The sequence below is a fragment of the Clinocottus analis genome, unplaced genomic scaffold (assembly GCF_023055335.1).
Source record: "Clinocottus analis isolate CAN_PGR_092001 unplaced genomic scaffold, fCliAna1.0.p SCAF_8, whole genome shotgun sequence".
Classification (NCBI taxonomy): domain Eukaryota; kingdom Metazoa; phylum Chordata; class Actinopteri; order Perciformes; family Cottidae; genus Clinocottus; species Clinocottus analis.
This window is the reverse complement of record NW_027176240.1, coordinates 5,182,695-5,210,114: the sequence shown is the minus strand read 5'-3', so window position 1 is coordinate 5,210,114 and position 27,420 is coordinate 5,182,695. Positions and strand designations below refer to the sequence as shown.

Below are 27,420 nucleotides of genomic sequence, written 5' to 3'. Positions count from 1 at the left end.
TTTGTATTGTTGCAGTATATATAGTCAATGTCCCAGCTAGTGGATTGTCATGTTTTGTATTCTATAGGCTGTTAATCTGCTTGAAATCTAATTTTTACTTTACTTTTCATACTTAGGGCTACATTTTGACGATACACAACTTCATTTGCTTTTACTCGTGTAACATCTTGAGAGAAGGAGTTTTGCGCTTTTTTTTAAACCCGTAGCAAAACATTTCGACCAATGAGGAGACGAGAGCTCTAGCCACAAATTGATTTCATCCAGTTACCATATAACCTTCTAGTTTGCCACAACTTGCCTGCATACAGTTTGACATACTGAAGTTATAGAAAGTGCAGCTCTTGTTCTGCTCTAGGTGTTTTAAACATTTCTAAATGTGTTATACATATATTTACAAGTTATACTTTATATCTTAATTCCAGTAAATATTTCCTCAAACAGCGTTGAGGTCATCGAGTCCTTTAAAGGTTGAGTATGGACGAGACTTTATCTGACCCTTCGCTAACATTTAAACATGAAGAAAAACTTTTTTGTGTAACCAAATGAACACAATATTGACTCAATGTCATGTTATTTTGGTATTCCTACGAAGGTTTACACAAACTGCACAATAGGATGTGGCTAAAACACCTTTAGGGATCATTTGGTTAACATCAGGATATTAATATCATATGGAAGCCCATTTATGACAAAAAGAGTAAAAAAAGTCATAACAAAAAAAACATGACAACAAAAAAGAAAAAGTCATTTTAACAAAAAGTTGAAATTATGAGATAGTAAGTTTTTTTTTGTCATGATTTTTTTTGGTCATAATTAGGATTTTTTTTGTGGCGGACATGGGCTTCCATAATATTGGGCTGTCATATATCTATATCTATATATATCTATATCTATATCCGTATATCTATATATATCTATATATATATAGATATATGGGGATAAAAAAACATTGAAGATGGTGGCACTCTGTGAGAACATATGCTAATACAATGAATTTGCACGTGATAAAGTTCCACCGTTATTATTTTTGGAAATCTCCATTCCTGTGTGTTTGCTCTCTCCTTTCACACACATCTCAGTCAACACTGCAACACAAAAATGTTAATCTCTACCAGTTTCCCATCCAAGTCTCCTGCTTCCCACATTCCTCAGGTGGCATTGTGCGTGTGTGCGCGCGCGTAAGAGGGAGAGAGAGAGAGAGAGAGAGAGAGAGAGAGAGAGAGAGAGAGAGAGAGAGAGAGAGAGAGAGAGAGAGAGAGAGAGAGAGAGAGAGAGAGAGAGAGAGAGAGAGAGAGAGAGAGAGAGAGAGAGAGAGAGAGAGAGAGAGAGAGAGAGAGAGAGAGAGAGAGAGAGAGAATGCACTCTGGCCTCTAGCACTTAAATTGTGTAATGTTGCCTCTTGGAGTCACTTTGACTGACTGAAGAAGAGCTCAACCCGCACCGCTTGTTTGCGAGTTTCCCTCCTGAGAGCCCGATGCCTATTCAGAAGGAAGCCGACAGAATGGAGCTGGGAGAGTGCACCAGGAACCAGGGCTACCGGGATGTGGACGGCGGGTCGGCGGTGGCGGACGACGACGACGACGCCGCCGCCGACGGAGGAGGAGACCCCGAGGGGAAGCGCGACGGCGCCGCGCTGGACCCGGACGCGGCCGCGGAGTACACGCAGATCCAGCCGTACGCCGGGATGCCCAAGGAGGTGTTGCTGCTGCACTCCTCCAAGGCCCGGTACCGGGTGCCCCGAGAGATCCTGTTCTGGCTGATGGTGGCGTGCACGCTGGCGCTGGTGACGCTCACCGTCACGGTGATCGCGCTGTCCCCGCGGTGCCTGAAGTGGTGGCAGGTGTCCCCGGTGTACCAGGTGTATCTCCGGTCCTTCAGGGACTCCGACGGAGACGGGGTCGGAGACCTCAAAGGTAAGATGGCCCCGCCCCCTTCTGACCCCCCCACTGCGAGCCCGGAAACAGATCTGGGATGGTTATCATTTGGCTGTGTGTTTTCACAGAGAATAACTTTGGAGTTGCCAGGTTGCGAAAGATCCTCCCCCAGCAGGACACTTTACTTTGAATAGTTATTTAGTTCGTCCTGTTGGCATTCTAACTGTACCTGGACCAAAAATCCATTTATTAACATGGTATTAACATTCAGAAATCTAGATTCAATGGCTTTTTAATGAGTGTGAGTGAGCCATCAAGCATTTCTTATAACGCGTAGACCTATTACTTTCTTTTAAAAATGACCAAACAGAAAGGATAAAGAACGAGCAGAAGGACTAATCTCCGTCTTATCACGACTGTGAATGACACGACTGTGAAATTTTCAGTAAATCAAAAACATTATTAAGTTGAAATATCCTATTTCAAAACATCAAAGTCCTCTGGTATCCAGCACTCATCACTGTGGTCTCTCTGGCCTGGCAGGCGTTCAGGAGCAGCTGGATCACTTCCAGTACCTGAACATCAAGTCCGTGTGGGTGAGTCCCTTCTACCGCTCTCCCATGACGGACTCTGGCTACGATGTGGAAGATTTCTCGGCCGTCGACCCGCTCTTTGGAACCATGGAAGATTTTGAAACGCTTCTGGCTAAAATGCACAACATAGGTGCGTACGTCCGTTTCCTCTGCGTGTGAACGGGATTGACGGCGGATCGTCCGCGTCTGGGACTCGTACTAATCTCTGGGTTCCCACCAGGTTTGAAGCTGATCATGGATTTCATTCCCAATCACACCAGCGACCGCCACCGCTGGTTCAACTTGAGCAGAACCGCGGATCCTCACTACAAGGATTACTACGTCTGGAGCGACTGCAACGGCTCCGCACCGAGGCCTAATAATTGGGTGTTGATTTTCACTGAACCTTCAACTGATGCGTTGCACTCGGCCTGTTCTCAGTCCCAGGGCGTTAACGCTTTGTTGCTTCTCTGGGCGTCTGATACCGAAGCACAACACACCTTTTGGCCTCAAGCAACTACAAAACCCATGCCAGTCATTATCAAACAGAAAATGCTACAGTAGTGAGAAGATCTTTAGTATAATGACCCAAAATATCCTCATAGTGCGGACTGAGTCAAGCACTAGGGGTGGGAATCACCAGAGGTCCCACGATACAATATCGTCACAATACTTAAGTCCCATTACGATATTATCGCGATCCTGCAATATATTGCAATTTATTCGCTTTTTTTCAACCGCAAATTGTCCCCAAAGAAAAGTTTTGTCAACAAAAAATACATTGATTTTACTGCTCTCGGACCAAAAACATTTAGAATTGATTAAATAAAAGATCGATGCTTGGCTTCCGTGTATCGATGCAATATCGCCACGCAAAATATCGCGATACTATGCCGTATCGATTTTTTCCCCCCACTCCTATCAAACACACACTGGACTTTCATCCAGGAGATCGGTGTTCATGTCCCAAAGTGTTGTTGAGTTCATTTAAAGTTTCGTCAGCGATTTTTTGTGAGATAGTTTCTGAACTTATGTTACGTGCACGGTTGCAAGTGTTTTTGTCTGAGTTGGGAATGAGGACAGGCACTATCAAAGTGTGACGTATTGGAATTTACTAATGCATGTGTTTGAGTTGTTTCTGCGCTTTCTAATCCTCTTCTCCTCCTCCAACCTCTTTTTTCTCTCAGGTGAGTGTGTTTGGGAGATCGGCATGGACTTACGATGAAGTTAGAGGACAATGCTACCTGCACCAGTTCTTCAAGGAGCAACCAGAACTGAACATCAGAAACCCACATGTCCGCAAAGAGTTGACTGTAAGACATTACCTCTGCTATGGACTCATTTCTAAAAGCAGTTGGTTTTTCATGACACATCTCATACTAGGACCTCAAGTCAGCGTCTTCTCCACTGCCCCATGATTGTTGTAGGCTACAGATTAACCAATCCTGTTTTTATTTCGGCTATAATGTGTGATGATCGCCATCTGATTACACATTAACGTGAGCTCGTAAGCCCTTTAACTGCAAATTCACACATGGAGCGCAACAAACGGCAGTAAACTGTATCCTGAAATGAGGGTAAAAGGACACCTAAGCACACTTTCTTTCCACAGCATTTGTTGAATTCAATTTATAGTCATGATTCTATTTTCAGGATATCATTCATTTCTGGATGGGGAAGGGAGTGGACGGGTTCCGGATGGGTGGAGTGAAGTACCTCCTGGAGGCCACGCACTTGAGGAATGAACCGCAGGTGGACCCCAACAAAGCACCAGTGAGTGTCCCCCTCTTAGCGCCTCAGTCTAATGGACACTGTTTGTGACGGGCAGCAATGTCTGCCGGCTTAGTTCCAGCAGCTGTTTCGTTCCTCGACACGGCCGCCAAAGATGGTAAGGTCCGTCTGGGACGCCAGTGGAAATTGATCCGTGTCAAATGGCGGGGCGGGTGGGCCCCCCCGTGTACGGTCACCCTTTAGCTCCAATCACATTTGATTTCAGTGACATCCAAGGATGAGGAATTCTGGACTCCCACACGGTTTTAGTCATCCTTTTGGATACATTGATCATGAAAAAAAATACACATTTATGATGTTTGTTCTGAAGCAATGAGACACTGTCCTCACAGACTGGACACATTTCTAGCCCCCTTCTGAAATGGTCACTTGTTGTTAGGTCTGGCTTGTCAAAATGAACGTTTTATAATAATAGAAACAATGCGTGTTCAGATGGCCAGTTCGTGAGGTCTTTCTGTGTCCAATTCATTTTTGGGTACGTTACTTTTAGCCACTGCTCTTTTGTGCGCTCGTCACCAAGCAGCTCTTCTTCCTCTGAGCTCAAAGTTCGGTTTCAGTGAACAATCTGTGCCATAACTCAGTTACGCAATTTTACTACGATATATTTTTTTGTTAAACTATGCAACGTCTGATATGTCAGAGTGCAGATTTTAAACGATCTGAGGGATATAAAAGCAGCCCTGTGGGTCGCTGAGCTGCTCCACTCAAGCAGTACTCTCCAGTGTGGCTGGTACAACAAACACAATCGCCCGCTGAGTGGGAGAGTTCACAGTGTTGGTGATTTATCATTCACTTATCTCTGGCCTAAATGTCAAGAGTTCATCTTGTCCCTTCAGGAATTCAAAAGGGCTCATGATTTCACGCGGAGAAATACTTTTTGTACCACGGAGACTGAAGTTACTTCTCGCAGAGGACGGATTAGTAGAAAAGAGGCATATTTTGGTGGATTAGCACAGCATTGGGAATTACCTTCCCACTTGAGAATAACTGACTCCACTGTCGACGGAGAGCTCCACTCTACCGCTGCATTGGCCGGCTACTCATATTTAATAACCCACGCCCAGCGCTGCTTTATGGGGCAACGCACAGAGATTTTCCTGCAATCTACAAACAAAGTTAAAGCACTAAATTGCAATAAAGAGTCACAGCTGTGTGTTTATTGGGATATTGAGACATGTATCACAACCTATCACAATCTGATCGTCATAACTGACCAGCTCTCCATGTTCTAATTATATTGCTTTAGTGGTTTAGTGCCGGTTGTAGCTTTAAAATCAGACCAATTGTGTGCTTTACTGGCTGTGTCCTCATGTGGCTGCATGCTGCCACCTCACAAGCGTGTGGGTTGTCTCTGTGTTTAACACATTAGAAGCATCATTTCACTGTCTTTGAAAAGGCCTTTAAGCACTGAAGCAGGTCCTGGGCTGGTTCGCTTAAAACCTAGTTTTTCTTTTAACTATATTCCATAATTAAGCTAAAAAGTCTGTCTCACTTGGCCTCTATTCTTTCTATCTGATTCTAGCGCTGAGGCCTGACAAAGGGACACATTTACGCCAAAGCTCTCATAACCCCCAGTGGGCAGAGGAAAACACAGTTGAGCTCTCTTGATCCACTATGGTGGATGATCTAAGGGTGGAAGCTTTACAGTGAATGGCCAACTAGTACCCGAAACCATATGCACAACCAATTGATCTAATGGACCTGACAATAATAGCTACATTACCTCACTTGTATTTATATTCACAACCACCCAGGAGTCAGTGGCCTCAGAAGGGGACCTCTACCATGACTACACCACCAGTCAGCTTGGCCTGCATGACCTGCTGAGGGACTGGAGGGCTGAGATGGAGGTCTACAGCCGTGAGCCTGGCAGATACAGGTTCGGGAGCCATACAATAATATTATTGCACAATTTGGACTGGGACTCTTACCGACCTCATTTTCAACATATGATGATCATGGTGCCATAAGGTTCGCATAGCTCATCATTCATGATTGTATTACTTATGCGAACAGTCTTGTGCATTGTTACATGTCCTGTTTAATGCAACGGTGTAATACGGTCTATGCATATGATGACAATAAGGTTAACTTGACACATCGGAACAATACGCAATTATATCCCTCTTTTCTACAGGTCTGGAAGCTTTTCTGGTATACATTTCTCCTTTAGTTATTACATTCTTAAATCCTTGTTAAAGGCCAATGAAAGAGGATGAAACTCAAGTTTTGAATGTTGACTGGCTGAGGATCAGATATGTCAAACAACATCATGAACAAGTTCTTGACCCACTTCAGGTTCATGGTGACGGAGTCTTACGATTACCACGAGGTGGACAAGACCATGATGTACTACAGCACGCCGCTGGTTCAAGAAAGTGACTTCCCCTTCAACTTTTACCTGCTGGACCTGCCTCAGAACACCAGCGGCTCGTGGGTTCAACTTCTGGTCCAGCTGTGGATGTCCAACATGCCCAAGGACCAATGGGCCAACTGGCTGGTGAGTCAGGAGTCTCACTCACTTTATCTATACATCCCATACCCCGCACTTTTTAAACTTTCCTCTTCCATAACCTCAACCCGTCCACGTCACCCTGCTTTCCTTCCTCCTGCTCGACCTCCTGCTCGTCCTTCCTCCACCTCTCCACCTTCCATGTGTTTCTCTCACCTCCACTGTGTATAAGGTTGGGAACCATGACAAGCCTCGAATAGCCTCCGCTGCTGGTCAGGCCTACATTCGTGTCATCAACATGCTGCTGCTGACCCTCCCAGGCACGCCCGTCACTTACTACGGCGAGGAGATCGGCATGGAGAACATTAATGTCACAGACAGCCAGACACAGGACCCTGCTGGCAAATACAATGAGGTCAGTACTCTGCATTCAAGGAAGGAAAGAAATGACCCAGTGTAACGGCACGGCCACGGCCTTTTTAATTGATGGCATTACGAAACAGGTTCATTTATTTTTACTATTATAGTGGCCTAAATATGGAAGCTTATTTCCGCCACAAAAAAAAAGATAATTATGACAATAAATAAATAAATCATAATTACCATGACTACACCACCAGTCAGCTGGGCCTGCATAACAAAAAAAAGTCATGACAAAAAAAAAATCCTTTTTTTTCCTCCTTCCTAATTTCAACTTTTTTTCAACATAATTATGTTTATTTTTTTGGTCATATTATTATTATTTTTTTTAATTTTTTGGTGGTCATAATTCTGACATTTATTTTTCGTGGCGGAATGGGCTTCCATTCATAAATGTATGGAAGCCCATTTACGTGACAAAAAAAAACCCAAATAGGACAAAAAAAAAATTAAATCAACTTTTTTTTTTTTCTTTGGCTTTTTTTCTTCTTCTTTCATTGACTTGAAAAAAGGCAACGAAATTTTTTTTAAATTTTTTTTGGTCCTTTTTTTTTTGGTGGCAAAAATGGGCTTCCATATAGATGTGTCCAACTTATAAAAAAAATAAAAAATAGACAAATTCATTGTCAGTAGAAGCTCAGGTGCTTCAATGATTCCTGTCCTTTCACTGCAGAGTGCCAGTCGGGACCCTCAGCGGTCTCCAATGCAGTGGAGTGCTGACATGAACGCAGGCTTCAACAACAAAACCAACATCACCTGGTTGCCTGTCCACCCCGACTACGGAAGCATCAATGTGGAGGTACAGAACTCTTTGAATGCTGTTCAACTCTGGAGAAACATCTGGCCTTGTTTTACATCGTCACTCTCTCTTCCAGGTCCAGAAGGAAGATGAGGGGTCAGTTCTGGCTCAGTACCGTTTCCTGAACACCCTGCGTCAGTCAGAGCTCCCCCTTCAACGGGGATGGTTCTGCCACGTCCACGCCGATGCCAATGTCTTCTCTTACATCCGGGAGCTGGACGGGCTTAACCGAGCTTTCCTCATGGTGCTCAACTTTGGTAAAGAATCCGCCATCACAGATCTCTCCTCTATTCGAGAGTTACCAGACCAGTTGAAGGTGCTGAAGAGCACAAACCAAGTCAGCGACGGCAAGACAGTCCAAAAGTCTCGTGTCCCAACGGAGGCGGGAGAGGGTTTGGTGATTCAATACTCCACCAGCACTCGGTTTAATCCAAACCACCCGGAACAGTGCTACATCTCTGAGAAGGCCTGCTATTTGAGTGCTGTGGATATACTTTATAAATGCTAATATGCATTATATTATAAATATGATGGAACTCATTTATGAAAGTTCACAGCAGCAATCAAATGATCAAGATTCTTTTTTTTCCACGTCTCCTCTGTACAAGATGCATGTCATATAATAAAGAAGACCATTGATTTATCCACTGTTGATAGTGATTTGGGCACCATTGTTTCATCATATTTGTGGCCATAATGGTCCATCTTTAGGTGATTTCTGTGAGATTCCTGCCTCCCCCCCCCCGATAGCTGTGCTATCTCTTTCTGTTGCGTGGAGGCCGAGGAGCGTCCAGGCCGAGCTCTGTGTAGAGGAATGCTAGCGTGAGGGCTTCCTGTGTCAGGAAGAAAAGACAGAGGACATTTTTCAGTACCCAAAAACTCAACTGATAAAATGAATGATAATGTTCACAATGTGAGAAAAGGGTTGGGATACATTTTAAATACAAAACGTACTGAAAAAATAATCTCTTATCCATCAGGCATTTCTTTGTGATAGCACATAGTTAAAAAGCGCAACACATTTTCCAAAGCTTTCAAATCCCTTTAAGACCCAACAGGCTGCATTACCTCCTCCAGCATCAACTCAAAGTCATCTTGTCCGTGGTGATTTGCTCCAGGTTGAATGTTCAGAACTACGTTTGGCGCTGGTTCACATTCTGAAAGAACACCGACGAGAGACGGAGGTCAAAGGGAAATTGGGGGACATTCTTTAAAACTTCCTTCCTTTATCTTATTGAATGCCCACTTCCTCTGCTCTCCTTCTCGCTCTGTCCAGTTGTCCCAAATATTCCCCCCCCCCCCCTCTCTCTCTCTCATTTATGCTGCCAGCTGATATTGCCCCTCTTCTCGAACCTTACCGTATTATCCCCCTCCCCTGTCTCTGTGGTGCGGGCTGTTTCACAAGTGCGGTCTTGACCTTGACAGCTCCCAGTATGTGGCGTCTAATCTCTTGCTCTGATACACTATCTCTTTACCATGCTAATGGGCCTGCCCACCCGCCTGCATGTGTCTATGCCATCAGCACTTTATCAAAGACTCCGGAGAACAGAGAGAGACAGATTAGGGAGACATATACACACATACACAGAGACGTAAGCTGCCTGGTGCATGTGTGTGTGTGAACAACAGGAAAGTGAGAGAGAGAGAGGGAGAGAGATAATGTGTGCATTTGAAACAAGAAGAGTGGAGGGAGAGAGAGAGGGGTGTAAAGAGGAGTACCACCAATGTGGTGTAGGCCGATTATAAGTGAGAGGAAGCAAGAGCCTGTCTGAGGGGAAATGAGAGCAATTAGCTGACACTGACACACACACGCTGTACTACAAGGTGACCTATGCTATACTTTGGTCACAAACTTCAAATGCTGTTCGCAGTTTCCCCAGACAGACAAACAGCCAGGCATACGTCAGTGTCTGCGGCCTCTCCAGGCACACACGCCGACACTACTAATGGGAGCTGACCCTGAACTATTAAAACCTCTGATGATGCAGAAATCACACCTCAAAGGATGCGGGAACAATGAGGAAATCCATTTATCCAGTAACATACTTGGCTGCACACGTGTCCATCTACTGTATGTAATCAACGAGTACCTTCGCTGTTGTGATAGCCTGTGTGTGTGTGTGGGTGCATGTGAGCGTGTGTGTGGGTGCGTGTACGTACCGGACTTGGATTCCCCGGTGAAGTGTGTATGAATGGCGTTTTTTAACCGCTCAGTGTATCTGAGGACGCCTGCCAGAGGAACCCTGGGATCACTGCTGTATGCCGTCAGCAGAATCGATGGGTAGCACTACCTCGCACACACACACACGCACGCACACACACACACACACACACACACACACACACACACACACACACACACACACACACACACACACACACACACACACACACACACACACACACAAACACAAAGATGGTTAACCTATTAGTCGTTGACCTTATGGTGTATTCCCTCAATCAATAAATGCCGACCAGAAGGCCAATTTACATTGCAGGGCACATTTTATAAGAATAAACTATATAGTATCAAATGGTAAATCAGATTGAATTGCATAATACAATCTTAATCATAGCAGAAACAAAAAACAACAACAACAAAAATGCATCTCTACAGCCAGTGTACAAAAAAACTGCAATTCTTTTTGTTTTTCTACGCTCTTCTTCTCCATACCTGAGGGGTAATGTTGTGAAGGGGACAGTAGGAGGAGATGGCAAGTCTATGTTTTGGGTTTCCCACTGGGTTCCCCCATTCTTCTCTGTCCTCCAAAGTCAGAGGCAGGCTGGGATCCTCCATAGTTCCCAACACATCCAGGAAAGGAGCCTGACCGCAAGAATAGAAATGTCTTTGGATGCGTGTCTGTGTGTGTGTGTGTAGACCTGAGTGAAGAGACTGTCCTTCAATTATTTATTTATTTAACGCTTACACATTGGCAAACGCCGCCTTGTTAAAGTGTTCTTGAGGGAGACACAGAGTCCCTCACATTCTTACATAGAACAACACTAAAAGCGGGCACACTCCAAGATGCAAATACACCATTCTCAGGTGAGTTAACAGCTTACCTGCAGCGCAACAGCCCGCATCATGTTCGGGTGTCTGTTGCACAGCGCTCCCACTGGCACAGCCCCAGCACTGCAGGCTGTTAGGGCAGTGAGTGAAGGAGATGAGGCACCTAAAGAGAAGAGGTGACGGAGACAGGCTCGGAGGTCCTCCACTCCTCGCTGCTTCCCCTCGACACGAGCTTGTCTTTGCCAGAACAGGCCGCGCTCTCCTCCACCTCTAGAAGGTATAAATGACAAAGATTCACTTCAACGCAGAATATGGAATTCCAGACTTAATTAGCCTACACATACAAGGTCAAGCAATTTCCTGCCACACAACCTACATAAGCACAGGTATTCCTTAGATTGCACATGCCTCTTATCCCTTAATAACCTGCTGAGCCAGTCAGGTTGTTTTTTAGGCTGCTGGAGAGCAAATACGTTACCTGATGTGGCAGTAGGCCAGAGTCCAGCCCTGCTCCAGCAGCAGCCTTTTCTCTGGGCAGAACTCCATGTTGAGATCTCGGCCATAAGCGCCGTAGACATGGACCAGTAGTGGCGCCTGATGCAAACTCTCCACAGGTTTTGAATGGAACAGTGTCACCGGCACCAAGGTACCGTCCTACAGAGGAGAGGCAGAGAGGAGGAGACGTTACAAAGTGTTAAGTGATCTCAAATAAAGCCACCGGCCCTTTCTATATGTTGAGTTCCTCTTCTATGTGTGCGTGACTGAATGTGTATCATTGAGGTCTTCTGTCTTTGGTGGCTAAAAGAGCTTCATCAGTGAACATGTGAGCCTCAAGACAAAATGTTTACCTCCCTGCCGATAGTGTTTCAGTGTGTGTGCATGCATCTTTTATACCAAGTGTTCTTACTTGGTTGCAGGCCTCTAAGCGTGTGGTGGTATAATTTCCCTGGCTCTCTGGGGAGTTCCCATCTTTGGTGCCTGATAAAAGTAGCCCGTCCTCAGGGTACAGACAGTAGGGCACCGGGAAGTGGACTGGAGACGAAATCAAAAACTCAAGCGCACTGCGTTGGTCCGCCACACCTGGTTTCTTGGTTTGGATGGCACAGGCCCAGGAGGGGAGCTTGGGAGTATAGAAATATGAGGGTGTAAGACATTATTACATAAAAGCAAGCTATGGGTAGATTTTACCAAGTGTGTATTCTATGTATTGTCTGTATATAAGTGTTGCTGTGTGGAATTGACACTGGCTGTGAAAACAAATCTACCTCTGGGACATTAAAACATATAAAGCAATCCAACAGAAAAACAAGGAGAAAGCAAGAAAAGAAAGAAAGGAAAATGGTAAAGATGCAAGTTAGACATGACTAACAGCAAGATTGCCAGCACAGAAGTACGTTTTCAGCCACACTGACCTGTAAAGTGTATGCCTCCCTGGGATGGGTCAGCGGGACCACGACTAGGTTGAGCTCACCGGCTGGTGTTCTCATAACTAACACACAGTGGTCGCCGACCACATCCATGTCTTTGATTGCAGTGCCAGGGCCGGGGGCAAACAAAGGCACCCAAGAGCCCATGAGTGGCTCTGAGAGAGGGGCCTGCACAACCTTGGACAACATTGAATATTTATCAGCGTGTGTTTCTCCATCCAACGTTCCAGTGAACAGCAGTAAACGAGGCTTCATACAGAAACCTTTTTAAAATATTGGAACTTCTAAAACACTGTTTCCACGTTGTATTCATGTGAATTGTATGCACCCTCCAAACATTGTATGAACTCTACCTGATATTCTTGTCCAGGCCCTGTGTTAGTCAGTATAATCAGACACTTTCTCCAGTGCTCCACATGGTACAAGAGGTCCAGCTGGCGGGGCTGAACCAGGAAGGGCTCGAAATGGGATGATGTTGTATCAATTAGCAGCACCTCTGAACTGGTCCTGCTGCTGCAGTTGATGCTCAGTATCTGTCCGTCTCTTGAAAGGGCGACCTCCACAAACACACTGGGGAGAGGGCAGTGTGTCAATTAGAGATGGCGTGAGAGCAGAGGCAGCGTAATTGGAACATTACTTACACTTACTCAGGATGCGTTTCCTCATATACAGAAGTTATCTCGCTTCCGCTGGAGGTCAAGTCCAGCCGGAACGCTCTGCTGCAGCGTAGATCCTCCATAGTTGTGTAAAACAGGACCTTGTCTGTGGCCCACTCTTCACACATGCAGACACAAAAGTAGCCTTTAATTTTAGCTAGGGCACTATTACCTCAAGCTATTTAAAACTATTTAAAACGTACCAAAACTCAAGACTTTATCCAGTGTGAATACGACGTGTGGGGGATCCAGAGGTCTCATCCCGAGTCTCACAACCACACACCTGGATTGTGACAGCACATCAGAATCAGAACCAATTATTGCCAAGTACGTAAGAAGAACTTGATGAAATGTGCATAACAATAACCAAAAAAACACAGTGCAATAATAACTTATTCACCAATTTTGGAAAATTTACCGGTTAAAAAAAAAAACACTTCTGAGTAAAGGCTATTTTGTGTGTATATTTTACCTCGGCTCTTCTCTGTGAGTAGTTTTTAGTGTTGCAGCAAGATGCTTCTCCTGTGGGGACAGACGTATTCTCTGGACAGTCCATTGAATCCTCTGCTTCCTCTCTTCATTATCAAGTCCTGTCTTCTTCTCCTGTCCAGAGACTTGTCCTAGATTTAGCACCAGCTCTGGCACCGGTTTACCTGCAAACAGGGAGAGGAAACTGAGCCAATCCAAAAAGTTGGAATGACACCATTTTTCATAACGGAACGCATTAAAATGTTGCAGATGCAGCCGTGGGGAGAGGATCGTATCAGATAAAGTGTACTGCAGTTGTGTAATCTTGCTTTTGGTTTGGTTCCTGTTCTCTTTATAAGGATTTTCAATTAAATCTCCATGGATGAACTCCAGTTTTTAGAATTCAATAACGTTACAGGTTTCCCGTCCCCAATTCTGTATAAATTGTTGGCATTAGTAGTGAAGCTACATCCATGTTTTCTGCTTACTCTGTCTCTGGTCCGTTCTGTAGATGCCATCACTCTCAATGAAATACTCATGGTGATGTCCACAGACCTATGTCAAGAGAATTCACAGTGACACCAAAAAGCTGAATGTTCGTGACCTTTACAAGTGAGGCTGTATTTAAAATCTTAATGAAATAGTTCGAAGCTGAGGCAGAGGGCCGGCCTTACCGGTGAGTGATCAAGTACGTTGGAGAACCTGCGGTACGTCGCCTTCAGTCTCCTGTTGAAATACTTCTGCAAGTCCTTGTACCTCTCAAGTCCAGAGCTGAGATGATCAATTGATGAGTTTGAAGTGTCCTGAAATAGAACAACCTTATAAATTATGGAGAGACTTTTTCCACACTTTAACACTTACACATTGCGAGGGCCATTACTGTTCAAATACATGTGTGTATCCTGTGCCGGAGCAAGACACTGCAAGTCTAAATCGGATGAGTATAATGTATTTCTTTTCATACACATTGATGAAGTAATTGATGTAAGCTAATACAGCTTAATGAAGCCTGCCTGTTATTGTTGGATGTTAGTACTGAACAATCGTAGTTCTTACTATCTCTAAATGCACTACAATAATTGCAAGAAACCTAAATTATTCCCTTGTGTCATGTGTCTGTTGGTTGTATATCTTTGATTTGGTAAGGTGGTGTCATGACATACTTTTCCAGTCAACAACTAGCTCCCCCTTTGTATTATACCATAATAACACTACTGCATTATTAATTCACTGTGGCTTATTTCCGCGTGAGTGCAGTGGGCCACATCCAAAGGTGCTGGATTTCAGCCCTGTGCCCTCATCTGTGAGTCAGTACAAGACTAGTTTTGTCCGAGTGGTAAATAAGACACCGTGTTGAATAACGTATGAGTTGACGTTATCGATGAGGCAGCAGAACGGTTGGTAATCTCACACGGAGCCTAAAGGTGTGCAGAAACAGCAGCCCTGACGTTAACTGAACACCCTTACCGACGTGCAGCAACGTTGGACGGACAGCGAGAAACTCCCGGAAAGCTCCCAAAACCGTAACCGAGCCGGTGAGCGGAGCAGAGACGAGATAATGGCCATTACGAATGACTTAATTTAGGTTAATCATCCAGCGTTAAGTGCACGCGCACTAGCTGCGATTGTGTGGTTTTAAGAAGCCAACTGTCACTGCCTGGTAAGGCAGTTAGAATCGGCTATCACGACAATATTGACCCTTTACACGTTTAAAGTGACAAATAAGCGTCCCATCAATATTACATATTTATTGTTTCGTTAATTAATTGAGCCCATCCTGCTGTTGGCGAACCGTTGACAGTCGGGCGAACGAATTCTGTACACGTGCATGATTTCCTAAACACAAAGCCTACTGTGGATGACGTAGCGGGTGACGACAGACACAAGTCATCAAATTCAGACACGCGCAACCGTCTGTTTGGAGCGGACAATCTGGGATCGTTGTATCGATATTCCATTGCTATGTCTCGAACGCCAAAAGTGTACGGAAGTAGCATGTTTCCATTGTGGGTGTAACAGGTGATTACAGTCAAGCGTATCTGCGACCATTTATGCCTTCTGGGTTGTTTCGAGGGGGGGAAAAAAGACGTTATTTTTGTACAACCAGATTTCTACCGATAACTGTGACAACCCCAAACCCGGCACATTTGTTTACAGGTTCATTCCCGCCCACATCTTCGAAGATAAAATGGAGAGGGACTCAAACGGTACTGCAGAAACGACCAAGCCGGCTTCGCCTTTGAGGGAAAATATTAATCAAGACACCTGCGCAGCTAATTCCCACAGCTCCCTGGATGAAACCTGTGGTACTCCTGATGTTGCAAGGGCCAGGTGGACTCTACTGAGACAGGTATTGTTCTACTCAAAAGAGGAAAGCACAAACCTCATGTGGCTTCAGACTATTTGTGCGTGCATGTTTTTTTTTTATTACAAAAATGTGTTGAATGTTCAACATAAAATGCCTTATTGAGCATCTCTCGTTTTTGTTTGTCCGTCAGAATATTGTCCCTCATTATGGTGAGATAATGAGGGTGACGAGAACACATACTGTCATGTTTCCTCAAACTCAAGATGAAAAAAAAAATATGGGCAAGGACATTACCTAAATGTAATATAACAGTTTAAGTCTGTTAGATAGAATAGCAATTTGGTATTTTTGGTTCATTAGTGTGCTCATCTGCTTTGGCGTGTACTATAACTTGAATCCTTATTGTCTGTAATTTTTAGTAATGAGTAATTTTATAACAATTCATTCCAGCTTTACAGTTTCTTTGTCTCTTGTAAGAATCTCTTTCTCTCTTCTGGCCACAGTTTCTGATTAGCATTACATGTACAAGAACCTTTTACAAGCAAGAGCAGGAGCAGTAAAAGTAGGGCTTGTGTTTTTTCCCCATAGATGGGCATTACACAGGCATCACACGGGTGACAGGAAAAGCTCCCTCCAATGGGGCCGTCTTGCATTCTGCATTTCTTCCTCTTGGCGCAGTAATGTTCTTCATGTGGGGACTACCAGAATAAACAGATTGATACATAGATAGATGCTGTAAGAAATAAATAAAAACTACAGCACGTCATATAATGAGTTCTGTTTTTTTTTAAGTTAATGATGAAAGAATGCTAATTATTTCTGTAAATGATGTTTATTCTCTGGTAAAGATAACTTTGTTATTGAACTTCTGGACAAATGAGAAATGTAGAAATGTATCCTCCATTGCTCGTCACGGTCGTCCCAAAGGACCTCTTGTCTGTTAAAACAAAACCTCACACTGTCAAAACAGGGAAACATAATTAATTACAGCTTTTTACCAACTCTTTTGTGGAACTTAAAATCCATTAACTCCCGTTTCTTTCCACTCCCGACTCTCACAGGTGTTGCGTCAGAAGCAGGCGGACACGGACACTCCAGAGGTCAAACAGGTGTCTGTTCGCAGGTTCGCAACGTTTGACCTTTTTAGCAGGAAAAGGCTTCTGACACAAGACTCCAGTGATAACTCTGATGACGTCTGGGTGGAGTACAGAAGTGTCTACTTTCCCGAATACAGTGCCTTGCTCAGGTACAGACACTTGAATGGACGCACATACGGCTCTAGTTTCATGCCGGCACAGATAAAGCATGGTGACAGTGCATTACACCGTGGTATCCTTGATACCACATCAAACTAGTTGGGTAAAAGTCAGTTTTGAACACTTTTCCAGGCTGCTGTGTGATCCTCTTTTCTTTTCTTTTTTTTACTTTTAGGGATAACCTGGGCCCTATCAGAGTAAACGAAGTGCTCAAAAGTTTTGACAACACCGGTAATGTCTGTAAGTACATACTTTATCTTACTACCAGAAGGCATTGTTTGGAATATGTGTGCATGTGTATGTGATTATTTCCAGGGAGTTTGCTTTACTTGCACTACTCCCTGGATTTGATCCCATTCTGAGACACACACACACACGCGCACACATACACACATGCACGCACATCCTACAACTTTGGGTTTGCCTCGTGTTGTTAGTGATTGATTGAGGGTTTGATGCAGGGTGTTTGATTCCATGTCTCCTGTGTGGCTTCTTAAGTTTACCATGTACTCATTTCTCCTAACTACCTTCAAATGTCCTTTAGAGGAAAATTGGGCTTCAGTCTTCTTTTTGCTTCAGTCGACAGCGATGAGTAGTTTGGGAGAAAGGAAAGAGCATGATGCAAACGGGGGTTTGCACATGCTCTATGATGTGGTGTGGAATAGCATCACCTGAAACACAAGAGCCTTGACTTCACCTTCATTCTGTCAAGTTTTTGTGTGGCATTTAGCTTGTCTGAGTTTACTTCTGGTTTCCCTCTGTAATTTTCAGTTATTCCACGTGTCTTTTTAGATCTAATACATCTGAGATAAATGTCATAAATCGTGTCATGGAGGTATTTCAACCAGACATGCATGACTCATTCAATCATGTCAGCTACACACCCGATCTGTAATTTTTGGAACAATCCAGTTAAGTAGTTTTCTCTGTAAATACTTACCTTGCACCAATGTTAAATTGTGACCTGCATACAATACGACTTTGTTGTCCACTTTAGTGGAAATTTGTCTCAGCAGCAGTATAAAACATTGTAACAACGACATGGATCTTTCGAAACAACAACAAAAACACATTCGGTAATACAATGATACAAATCTGATTTAAATTGTCCCATTTGTAGTTTTATATACCTCTTTCTGTCTAGGTCCATGAAGGCATGTGATCGGTTATGCTAAAAGTCCTAGGCTAGCATTAACCAACCAGATGGCTGCAGTCAGGGTCAGAGGTGAAGGTTATGCCGAGGGGCTACCTCATTGAACACTGGGATCAGACATGACATAGCTCTGTGGCTGCTCTCGTTCCAACCTGCTGGAATGGATAATCCCTTTTCTCTATAACGAAACAATAGGATCAATAGTTTTTACTTTGTCGGGATCAAAATAAAGAGGTCATACTGTTTTTGCCTTGTGGCACTCTCACTGTGCTGTTTCTGATTTGCAGATTCCTCACTCCCTATTTTTCTTTATTCTCTTCATCTTGTTTCTATAAAGTAGAAGCTAATATAAAGATATCCTCCCTCATTTCTCTTCCCTCACACCAGACATTTCCTGACTGCTTGCAGTATACCCCCTCATCCAGCTTTCTCAATCTACCCCTCTTACCCTTTCTCCTCTTTCTTTCTTTCACCCCCTCCATCCCTCTCTCCTCCCAGCTGGAGTCGTGCTTGGCCAGATGGGTAACTGAGTTCCTGACTTGGCCGGTGGATTAGCACAGCCGGAGATGAGAGCATAAAGGTGGGGAGTAGAAAAAGGAGGGAGATGGTGGGTGGGCATGCCAGAGGTGGAGTGTGTGTGTGTGTGTGTGTGTGTGGATATGTGTGTGTGTCAGGAGTGGAGAGCCACTAGCAACGGGACTTCGTTCCTCAAACAATGAGCCAGCCATCTCCCTCCTGTTCTCCATCCCATGTTTGGGACTAGTAATGCGTGAGATCAATTAGGATTGGTTGAGAGGAGGCTCTGAAAGGCCTAGAGGTGACCCTGTCAGAGCTCTGGGGTATATTTTGGGGGATTGGAGTCAGATAGAAATCCCTCTAAATACACACCTGCTTATATTGGCTCCTCACAAAGATTTACAGCCATGCACTTCCACACAGTCTCGCTAATGAACACATATTCACGTCTTTGCCCACCATCACATCCTCTCCACCTTTCCTGCTATCTTGATAATCCCCCACCCCTGAGGTGTGGACAAGCCAAAATCCTAGGGGTCCTTGTCCTCCTGAATAGCAGGCTAAAAAGCCTGGCCGGATTAGTCCACTGCCTCCAAAATGTGTAGACTCAGCTTAGAATTGCTACCTCCTCCCAGCATGACCCTCTCACCCGGCTATTGTGTTTGTCCCACCACTGTGCACGTATGTGAACAATATGTTGTTTCTTAAGGTGACGATAAGCTGGAGTCAATGGTTTTATTTCAAGACCAAGGGAGCTGACAAGGAGTCTCAATGAAAGTGTTTTAGGAAATGGAGTGTATCCTATGACATCATATCACTGAGGGGACGTAGGCAACATAGAGTTTTAAATGTGTGGGTATAGGGCACCTCTACCTGAACCTATTAAGCATCTTTTTTAGCAAAGATTCAAGCCCAAATGAAACCATGCGTATGGTTTAATGGAGACTGTGTGTATAATTTACAGTCCATTACCTAACAGTCTGTGCTGTAACACTGGCATGCTCTTGTACAAATAACTATACCCAAGTGGATCTGTAAGGTGTCGGAGCATTTCTGGCCTCATCATCCTCTACTTTATTTGCATCAGGTTTGACTGCTTTTATCCCTTCTGATTCGCTCTGTCTTTAAAACAAGCTGAAACAAGTATGAGTATCAGGTTGAGGTAAGTTTTCTACGGGTGTGTTTTGGATTGGGTCCAACACTTTGGACCCGCAAAGACCTTTACTTGGGGGTTACAGGGTGTTTTATAGCGGGCACATCCATCTGACAGATGGCTTTTGGTTGTGCAAATACTAAATATACATTTACACAAAGCACCCCCTCTTGTGGTCATTAAAAGTCGTGGAACGGCAGTTACATTTGTAACTCGTTATATGTCGTCAATGAATAATTGGGCCTATTTCAGACTGGTCAGGATCACTTTGAACAATTTAAACTCTGAACTTCCGACCTTCCTGGTTGTCTCGCTGACAGCGGGGGCTGGTCATTTTAAGAGAGCTTTGTACGGCTGTTGCTTGGGGTTTTAGGGGTGCTTATTTCCTGCTAGGGATCAGGATTTAAGGACACAATACAAGCCCTTGGGGTTAGGTGACCAAGAATGCATCTGGAGGTGTGTCATGTGTTTGAGAGAGTTTAGGAAGACCTTGTTGACATTGCAGGGCTATTGGTAAAGGGGCTCGTTGGATTGAGGGGTTACTGGTTTGGTTCATGTTGCAGGCAAAGGTCACAGTGACATACACACACAAACAGGCAAACATGATCTGTCCGCCACTGGAAGCCATAGAAGTAGGGGAGACTTCAGACCAATTTAGAGCATTGCTTTCCCTGTTCCTTCATTGGTGTGAGCATCTTTGTGTGGGTAATGAAGGGCCAGGCATCCTAATGAAGCCTAATAGAGCCTTCTTCACTACAGCTGTCATTGTCTGAATGGCTACTAGCCTTTCAGCCTCTCTGTCATCCCTATTATCTCCCACAGTCTTCACCTATCACCCCCACTGGTAAATACTATAAGCCCTGAATACTTGAGTGTTATAAGGAAGAGCAGTAGGGGACTGGTTAGCTGGTCATTTCTGTGTGTCTCTCTGACGTTAGCTGTGTTATGAGACCGATAGTGACAGAGAGGATAAATGTCACCGTAGTTAATGTACCCTACCAAATAAGCAAGTCATCAATGTTCTCGACAGCCTTGTGTTCTTGTCACTTCCTGTCGCAGTTTAGACAGGTGTGTGTGTGTGTTTTTTTCTGTATCCAGTGGTTCTGTCACAATCATGTATGCTTAATTTGTTGTACTGGTGCCTCAGCATTCTTAGTGACTGTGTGTGTGCATGCACATATTAGCATGTGTGTGTGTTGTAATAGGTGCCCCCCGTAGCCTCCCCTTGTGCCAAGCCTTTAGCGGAGCCCTGTTTGCATAATTATGCTAATTCATTGTGCCATAGTGCTAATTAGACCTTGTTAGACAATAGAGCTAGACTGGGAGCTGGCAGGCATACACACACATGCACAGACACACGCTCTCTCAGACGGTTGTGTCAATGACAAGGTTTGTGGTCCCCCTCTGCGCCGTTTATACCGTGCTCTCTATAGAAATTGTTCTCTACTGGTGTGCTCTGGACTGAGCTCAGGTGTCTTTTACAATTCTGATTTAAACTAATGGAACAAAAATCGATGTGAAACAAGAATGCCCCACAAACCTCCCCACAATCTAATACAATTGGTCCGTGCCCATTCTGCCATTTTCTTCTGTTCTTTAGAGTGGTTGTTAATTGCTCCTCTACCTACAGTCTTTTAAAAAAAATATTTTGTGTTATCATTGTACACTGTGACAGTAACCAATAATGCACACTTCAGTTTACTTACGGTTGACCATGAGATTTTATTATGAGTCAGTACTTAAGAGAGAAGGTAATTTGTATTATTTATTAAAAATACAGATGAAATAATACAGTCAAATAAAAGGAATATATTTTCCAAAATGTATTGTCACTACTAACATGTACATTGTCACTATTAGAAAGAAAAATGTATATCTATCTATTCTACAACAATGAATTAATGACCCTAAATGGGCTTTTCAAATGTACTTTCATCGTGCAACACAAAATAATCATACCGAGCACAAGTAAATGTCATTTTTATATGTTGTTTGCTATCTCTTCTTCAAAGTTAGATAACAAATCTTCAACTAAAATGTTTCATCACAAATTTTTAACCATTGCCACAGTTGATGCTTCTAAACTAATATATCCACTAAACACAAAGACAGTCACACAGTGAGTGGATGTAGCTTTTAAAGTGGGTGTGTATGTGTGTGTCACTTTGTGGTGCAGGAGTGGGGGTTGAAGGTAGTGCGAGCAAGACTTGTGTGGCTTGAGGGCACATTGAAAGAGTTGCCGGTTGACTTAATTGAAAGTAATTGATTTTCGCTTCTGTGGCCTTGTCTCCTCCATCCGTTCACTGGAGGAAACAAGAAACAGGGACTTGCCTGAAGTACTGTTGGGTGTTGGAAGCATCTTGACACTCGAGAAGTAAACAGTCGGCGTGCTATATCTGAACACAAGTTGAAGCTAATGTGCAGATGCAGACATAAATGTTTCTGTGCATGCACACACACGCATGTGTGTCTCACACAGTCAGTCACACTGAAATTCCCTGCATTAAACCATTGGGACTTTTAGCATAATAGGGATTGAAGGTGAGCTGCTTGGTGTAACTTTGCGCAGGGAGTCCTCTCCTATTATAGCCAGCAGTTGATTATGTGAATTTGTGCATGACTGAATGATTGTGTGTGTGTGTGTGTGTGTGTCCAGATGCATGTGCACGTTTGCACTATTACCAGTAAGCGGTGGGGATTAAGTTCAGGAAATGAGTAGAGCGTTAAAGGGTGCTTCCCTGCCCAGTGCTCTTGCATTGTCACCGCCGCTAATACTCAGCTAATTACAAGGACATACTTTAACAGCAAGCTCAGCCCGTAACCCTCATGTCCCTCCACTTCGTTCCTTTCCTTTCTTAGGTTACCCCCTCACCCTAGAATTAGGAGATGGAATGAAAGAGAGAAAGGAAAAAAGAAAGAGTAATAACAGGGTCCCCCCACCCCCTTAAAAGCTCACCCTCCCTCTGGACGGATACAATTATTGGATTTTTCTCCATTTAAGTCACCCAACCCCTATGTGCCCCTCCTGGCAATGTCCCCTATGGTGCCTAAGCTCAGCATACACCGGCCCCTGCAACCATGTAACACACACAGACGCACACAAAGAAAAAGAGAGTATATCATTGAGTTGTGATTAACAGTCGAAACGTCATGCAATCGAGTGGACCAAATCACATTAAATACAATATACTCTACCTCATTATGTTATCTTTTAAGCCTTTATTCATGCATTTTTTTTGTATTTTAAGAACATATATAAGATGTAATAAAAGCTAAGGAGGCTTGACAAAGAAGGGCTCCCGCCGTGCTGTTAATACGTTTGTACCACAAGTATATGTGTAATAAGTTGCTATGCCAACTTTTGTGGTAATCATAGCTAGGAATCCTTCATTTTTAGATCACTAAACTCTGGAGTTAAACATTTCGGTCAGTACACAAGCATAATTGTTCATTCAAAGCTAAGAATCTGAAAGATATTCTTTTCTCTGATTGTAGCTACTAAGGGGCTATTTATTTTTTTATTGCAGACGCCTGGGCAGGCAATAAATAATCCTTCAAATCATCACCTGCAGTCACAATGATGAATATCCCCTTGGGTATAACTGCACAATAGTAGACGACAGGAGAGCAGCACAAATGTATGGAACTCAAGTATTAAGTAAGAAATATACGTTTACACATTTTGAGAAAGATGTTGAATTAGAGCCAAACTATTAAACATTTAATTAGATTGAAGCGTGTGCCCAGTGCATGTATAGCAAGATCTAGCTGTCACACTTACTGTCCATGCATTCTTAGTCAATGTGTCAGTCTGAATATTTTTATGCACCATAAATGTATGCACACACGCACACAAATGTGCGACGCAAGCTTGCATTAGAGAGCTAAGTGATTAGCGCATGGTAGTTAATTTGGCTCTCCTCCCTCTTGTTCCCATCAAGTGCACCATGTGTACTTCCAAAGGCACAAGTGCACACAGTGCAGCGTGCGTGTGATTGTTTATGTGTGTGCAATGTGTGAATGTCCCTGATGATGTTTTAAAACAAATAGATGATTAATGTGATTAGTGTGTTGGTCGGGAGGTAAACGGCTCCAGTAAATGGCTACACAGTCATATGGGAATAGGCTTTGGCTCCCATCCAAAACACTCAATTTGTGTGTGTTTCCTTGCTTTACATTGGTTTCACCTTTTTCATCTGATGTGAAGCATATTACTGCAGTTTCTTTTCTGAATATATTTCTTTCTTTCTGTCTTGCCACCAAAAAAAGCACAATTTCCTTGACAGATAACAGTTTTCTTGCAGTTTCCTCTTGCAGAAGGTCCACCATTGAAAGAATAAAAAGGGTAAAGCTTTTTTTGATCACCAAAACCTTTTATCACCAAAACATTAAAAGAGCTTAGAAACATTGTTATAGATTTAGTTCTCGGTGTACCAACTCCTAAGCTAGTGCCGGAGGTCGTGGCTTTAACTTCTTTTTGTTTAATTTACAGCGTGAGATGCCAAATACATTTTGTTGTTGCAAATGTGGCGATTCATCCAAAAATAAAAATTCAAAGTTGATGTGACTGTTTCAAAAAGCCACAACAGCCTGTCAACTTGTCCTGAAACCGCTAATATGTTTGTTATTTAGCTAAGGAGCCATTAACTTGCTTAGTGACTCACTCGGTAGCTTTAATGCACAAACTGCTCCAGTACTTGTTCACTCTGTCAGTCTCTTTCCATCTGAAGACTACCTAAATAGCCCCACGGGGGCAGCTGTCTGCGCTAATGCTAAAGTAGGTGTTGTTGCTAATGGGTGTGCTGAATGCTAATGGGAGCTAGCGTGGGCCTTTGAGGGGAAAGTTAACTGATTTTCAAGTGCCCCCCTGAGAGACTTTCCTTAATCGCTAACTAGCTGTAGCATCTCTCTGGGGCTCCAGGCTAAAGGGACTGAAGCTGTTATAGCAAACTGCCATATTGAGCCCCACTCCTTCATTTCGGCATATACTCGGACAAATATTTGATTTTAGCTAAGTTAGAAAGAGACAACGATAAAATATATATTTGTGGCGTAAAGGTTATGAAACAAAAATGAGCAGCCTTTATTATGAGGTTATATGGCTTTTGATGAGTTTTAGGCCTATTTCACATTCACCCACTTTGCACACACCTCTTTAACTCTCTTATTCTGTCCACAGCAGGTCATGGCGCCACAGACCTTTGTGTTTGCCAGCTGAGGCTGAAATTCTCTTCCCCCCCACCCCCTAAACCCCTCCTTTTTCTCTCAAACCAAGATTCAATGATGGATATGTTTTTTAAATCCATACAGTCACATTAAAATAATATATTAATGTGGAGCTATCGTGTGGAGCAATTTATGGTGCTTTGCCTACCCCAGAGCAGCAAAAGGTCAGATGACACTAATACAAATATAGTTTTTCCAAAATAAAACACTGCTTTAAAAAAATAAAAAATAAAGATTGTTTTTGGAGATTAGGAAGAGGAGGTGGTAGAAATAAAGGAGCAATGACACCGTTTCCAACATTGTGTTTTACTCTCTTGAACTCTTGTACCCCTTATCTCTGAAGATACAGGGGTACAGGTCTGATATTGATGAACACAAAACCTAAGGCTCAAATGCACATGCACACAGCAAACATGTGTGTGATATGTGTGCGTGTACTAAACATGTAAGTGGGTGTGTCTCAGTAGGGACTGAAAGGATTACAGGAAGATTGGTGTGCAACCAGGTTGGTAGACGGTCCCCTCCAAATTCCCTGTGCTGCCCCACTGGGTCTCTCTCTCTCTCTCTCTCTCTCTCTCTCTCTCTCTCTCTCTCTCTCTGTCTCTCTCTGTCTCTCTCTATGTGTGTGACTGGAACTATCGAGGGAGGGGTAAGTGTGGCATCCTTTTCAGTACCCTACATCTTTCTTTCATCCTTTTGTGATTTTTAGGCTCCAGTTACAAACTCTTATGTTAGCTGTCTTAAAAAAAAACAACCTGAATATAATGTGGCAAGCAGTGCTGCCTCAGAAGTTCACCTATTATTGGTAAGAAACGAGGGGAAGCGTTCTTTAAAGTAAACAATGCATTTTGGAAGATTGTTAAAAGATGGTTCACTCTGCAGCACAGTTGTCGCTTACTATGACAGTTTCTCTTCCTGTGCTGCCGGTAGCATCTTTCCTCCCGGTTTCATTGCTTTCCTCTCTGCTGTGCCTCTTCCCACCCTCACTGCCTTCCTCTCACTCTCTCTCCACCCACCAGTGATTGCACAATCTTCCCATCTCCACCATAATCATAACAGCCCCGGATTCAGTGCCAGTGTGTAACCACTTCCAGTCTGCACACACACAAAACACATACTGACGCACACACGCACACGTGTTCTGGAGGAGAAATACAGTTGGAGCTTTTATGCTGCTTTCCCAAGTGGCTGTTTTCGAGCGCAGGCACAATGGAGGGCCTAATGTGGATTTGTTTAGAGAGCTGGTTAATTGGAGTGGGATGCTCTAATTGCACCTCTTTCATGGTGTGTGTGTGTGTGTTTGTGGATGGATGGATGTGTGTGTGTGTGTGTGGATGTGAGTGTCACCTGGCCTTTGTTTGGACTGTGTGTGGGAAAACATTTGCTCAGCTATAACTACACTACACAAACACTATAAGCTACATAACACACACATAAGGGGTGTGAAGTGTCTAAGTACATAGAGCGGGAGGGAAAAAATAGACAGAGAAAGAATACATGAATAGTATGCCTTTTTATAATAAGTATAAGCTACTGTATGGGCAGAGCATTTATGTGAATGCACAACTTGTGTTTGTACATGTGCTTGTTGTACATGTGCTTCCCTGTGTATTTTTTTGCTGGTGTCGTCCCCCAGTTGGGGGTGCTCTAAGTCTTTGTATGACTCCACTGCTGGTGTGTACATGTGTGTATGTGTCTACAGATGCCTGGCCATTTGTCTTTTGACGCTTACTTGTAGGGTTGTGACAGTAAGATTTTCCCCGTTTTGGCAACTATCTCTGAAAATATCAAAGTATACGTTATTATTATTATTATTATTATTATTACCAGTTACAGTGATTTAAAGGGGTTTAAGAACAAAACATGTTATATAACTGAAGCATGTTAGCGGCACGATAGAATGTTTAATGAAATGTTAAATGAAAAATAATTAGGATAATTTAAAATATTATCCTATGGAGATTAATAGGACCAAATAAATTCTTCAACTTACACTCGCACAAAAGCACCACTTCATATCATTTGTTTACGAGAGATGTGCTCATATGTTTTGAAGAAATAGGTTATTCAGCATGACACATTTTTGACTAAGATTTCTTTCGATGATTGGCCATTTTTAACACCAGAAATACCAATGAGTCGACGGGGCAACCCTAATTATTAACGAGGCACATATACTTCAAGTGTTCAACAGCACAACCACTGCTCCGGTCAGTACACTCACTCACTCACTCACTCACTCACACTTATGTCAGTTTTTCTTCAATAACGGGTAAACCATTACAACCTGAGCTACTTACCAGTTTGATGTCTGTGTTTGACATCCTTTTGACTTTCGA

General features: G+C 43.4%; 3 protein-coding genes across 6 annotated transcripts in view; 2 read left to right on the top strand and 1 right to left on the bottom strand.

Moving 5' to 3' along the window:
- Positions 1-1,414: 1,414 nt before the first annotated feature.
- Positions 1,415-8,551, top strand: slc3a1 (solute carrier family 3 member 1). The gene is made up of 10 exons (XM_068567784.1): positions 1,415-1,913; positions 2,418-2,597; positions 2,688-2,833; positions 3,634-3,759; positions 4,100-4,219; positions 5,992-6,116; positions 6,536-6,737; positions 6,922-7,104; positions 7,783-7,908; positions 7,985-8,551. Exons 1-10 carry the CDS (start codon positions 1,475-1,477, stop codon positions 8,414-8,416), a joined length of 2,079 nt encoding a protein of 692 aa, XP_068423885.1. The 5' UTR covers positions 1,415-1,474; the 3' UTR covers positions 8,417-8,551.
- Positions 7,110-15,279, bottom strand: prepl (prolyl endopeptidase like). 2 transcript variants are annotated; one of them, XM_068567782.1, is made up of 15 exons: positions 14,937-15,279; positions 14,144-14,272; positions 13,958-14,024; positions 13,474-13,654; positions 13,205-13,284; positions 12,993-13,119; positions 12,699-12,915; positions 12,331-12,522; positions 11,826-12,038; positions 11,397-11,572; positions 10,972-11,188; positions 10,583-10,732; positions 10,069-10,195; positions 8,977-9,065; positions 7,110-8,741 (listed from the first exon to the last, which is right to left on the bottom strand). In XM_068567782.1, exons 1-15 carry the CDS (start codon positions 15,033-15,035, stop codon positions 8,664-8,666), a joined length of 2,142 nt encoding a protein of 713 aa, XP_068423883.1. In that variant the 5' UTR covers positions 15,036-15,279; the 3' UTR covers positions 7,110-8,663. The 2 variants fall into 2 exon arrangements, with proteins under 2 accessions (XP_068423883.1, XP_068423884.1); XM_068567783.1 differs by lacking the exons at positions 7,110-8,741; positions 8,977-9,065 and having other exon boundaries at positions 10,972-11,186.
- Positions 14,751-27,420, top strand: part of camkmt (calmodulin-lysine N-methyltransferase) — a 112,727-nt gene continuing 100,057 nt past the window's right edge. For 2 of the 3 annotated variants that reach the window (XR_011077079.1, XM_068567785.1), the window contains exons 1-4: positions 14,751-15,004; positions 15,627-15,819; positions 16,839-17,023; positions 17,209-17,273. Coding sequence is in view for 2 of the 3 variants with exons in the window: in XM_068567785.1 (XP_068423886.1) it covers positions 15,658-15,819; positions 16,839-17,023; positions 17,209-17,273 (412 nt within the window). In the remaining variant the exon portion in view is untranslated. Of the gene's footprint in view, positions 15,005-15,400; positions 15,489-15,626; positions 15,820-16,838; positions 17,024-17,208; positions 17,274-27,420 lie in introns of those variants that run through there. The other variant, XM_068567786.1, reaches the window with a different exon arrangement.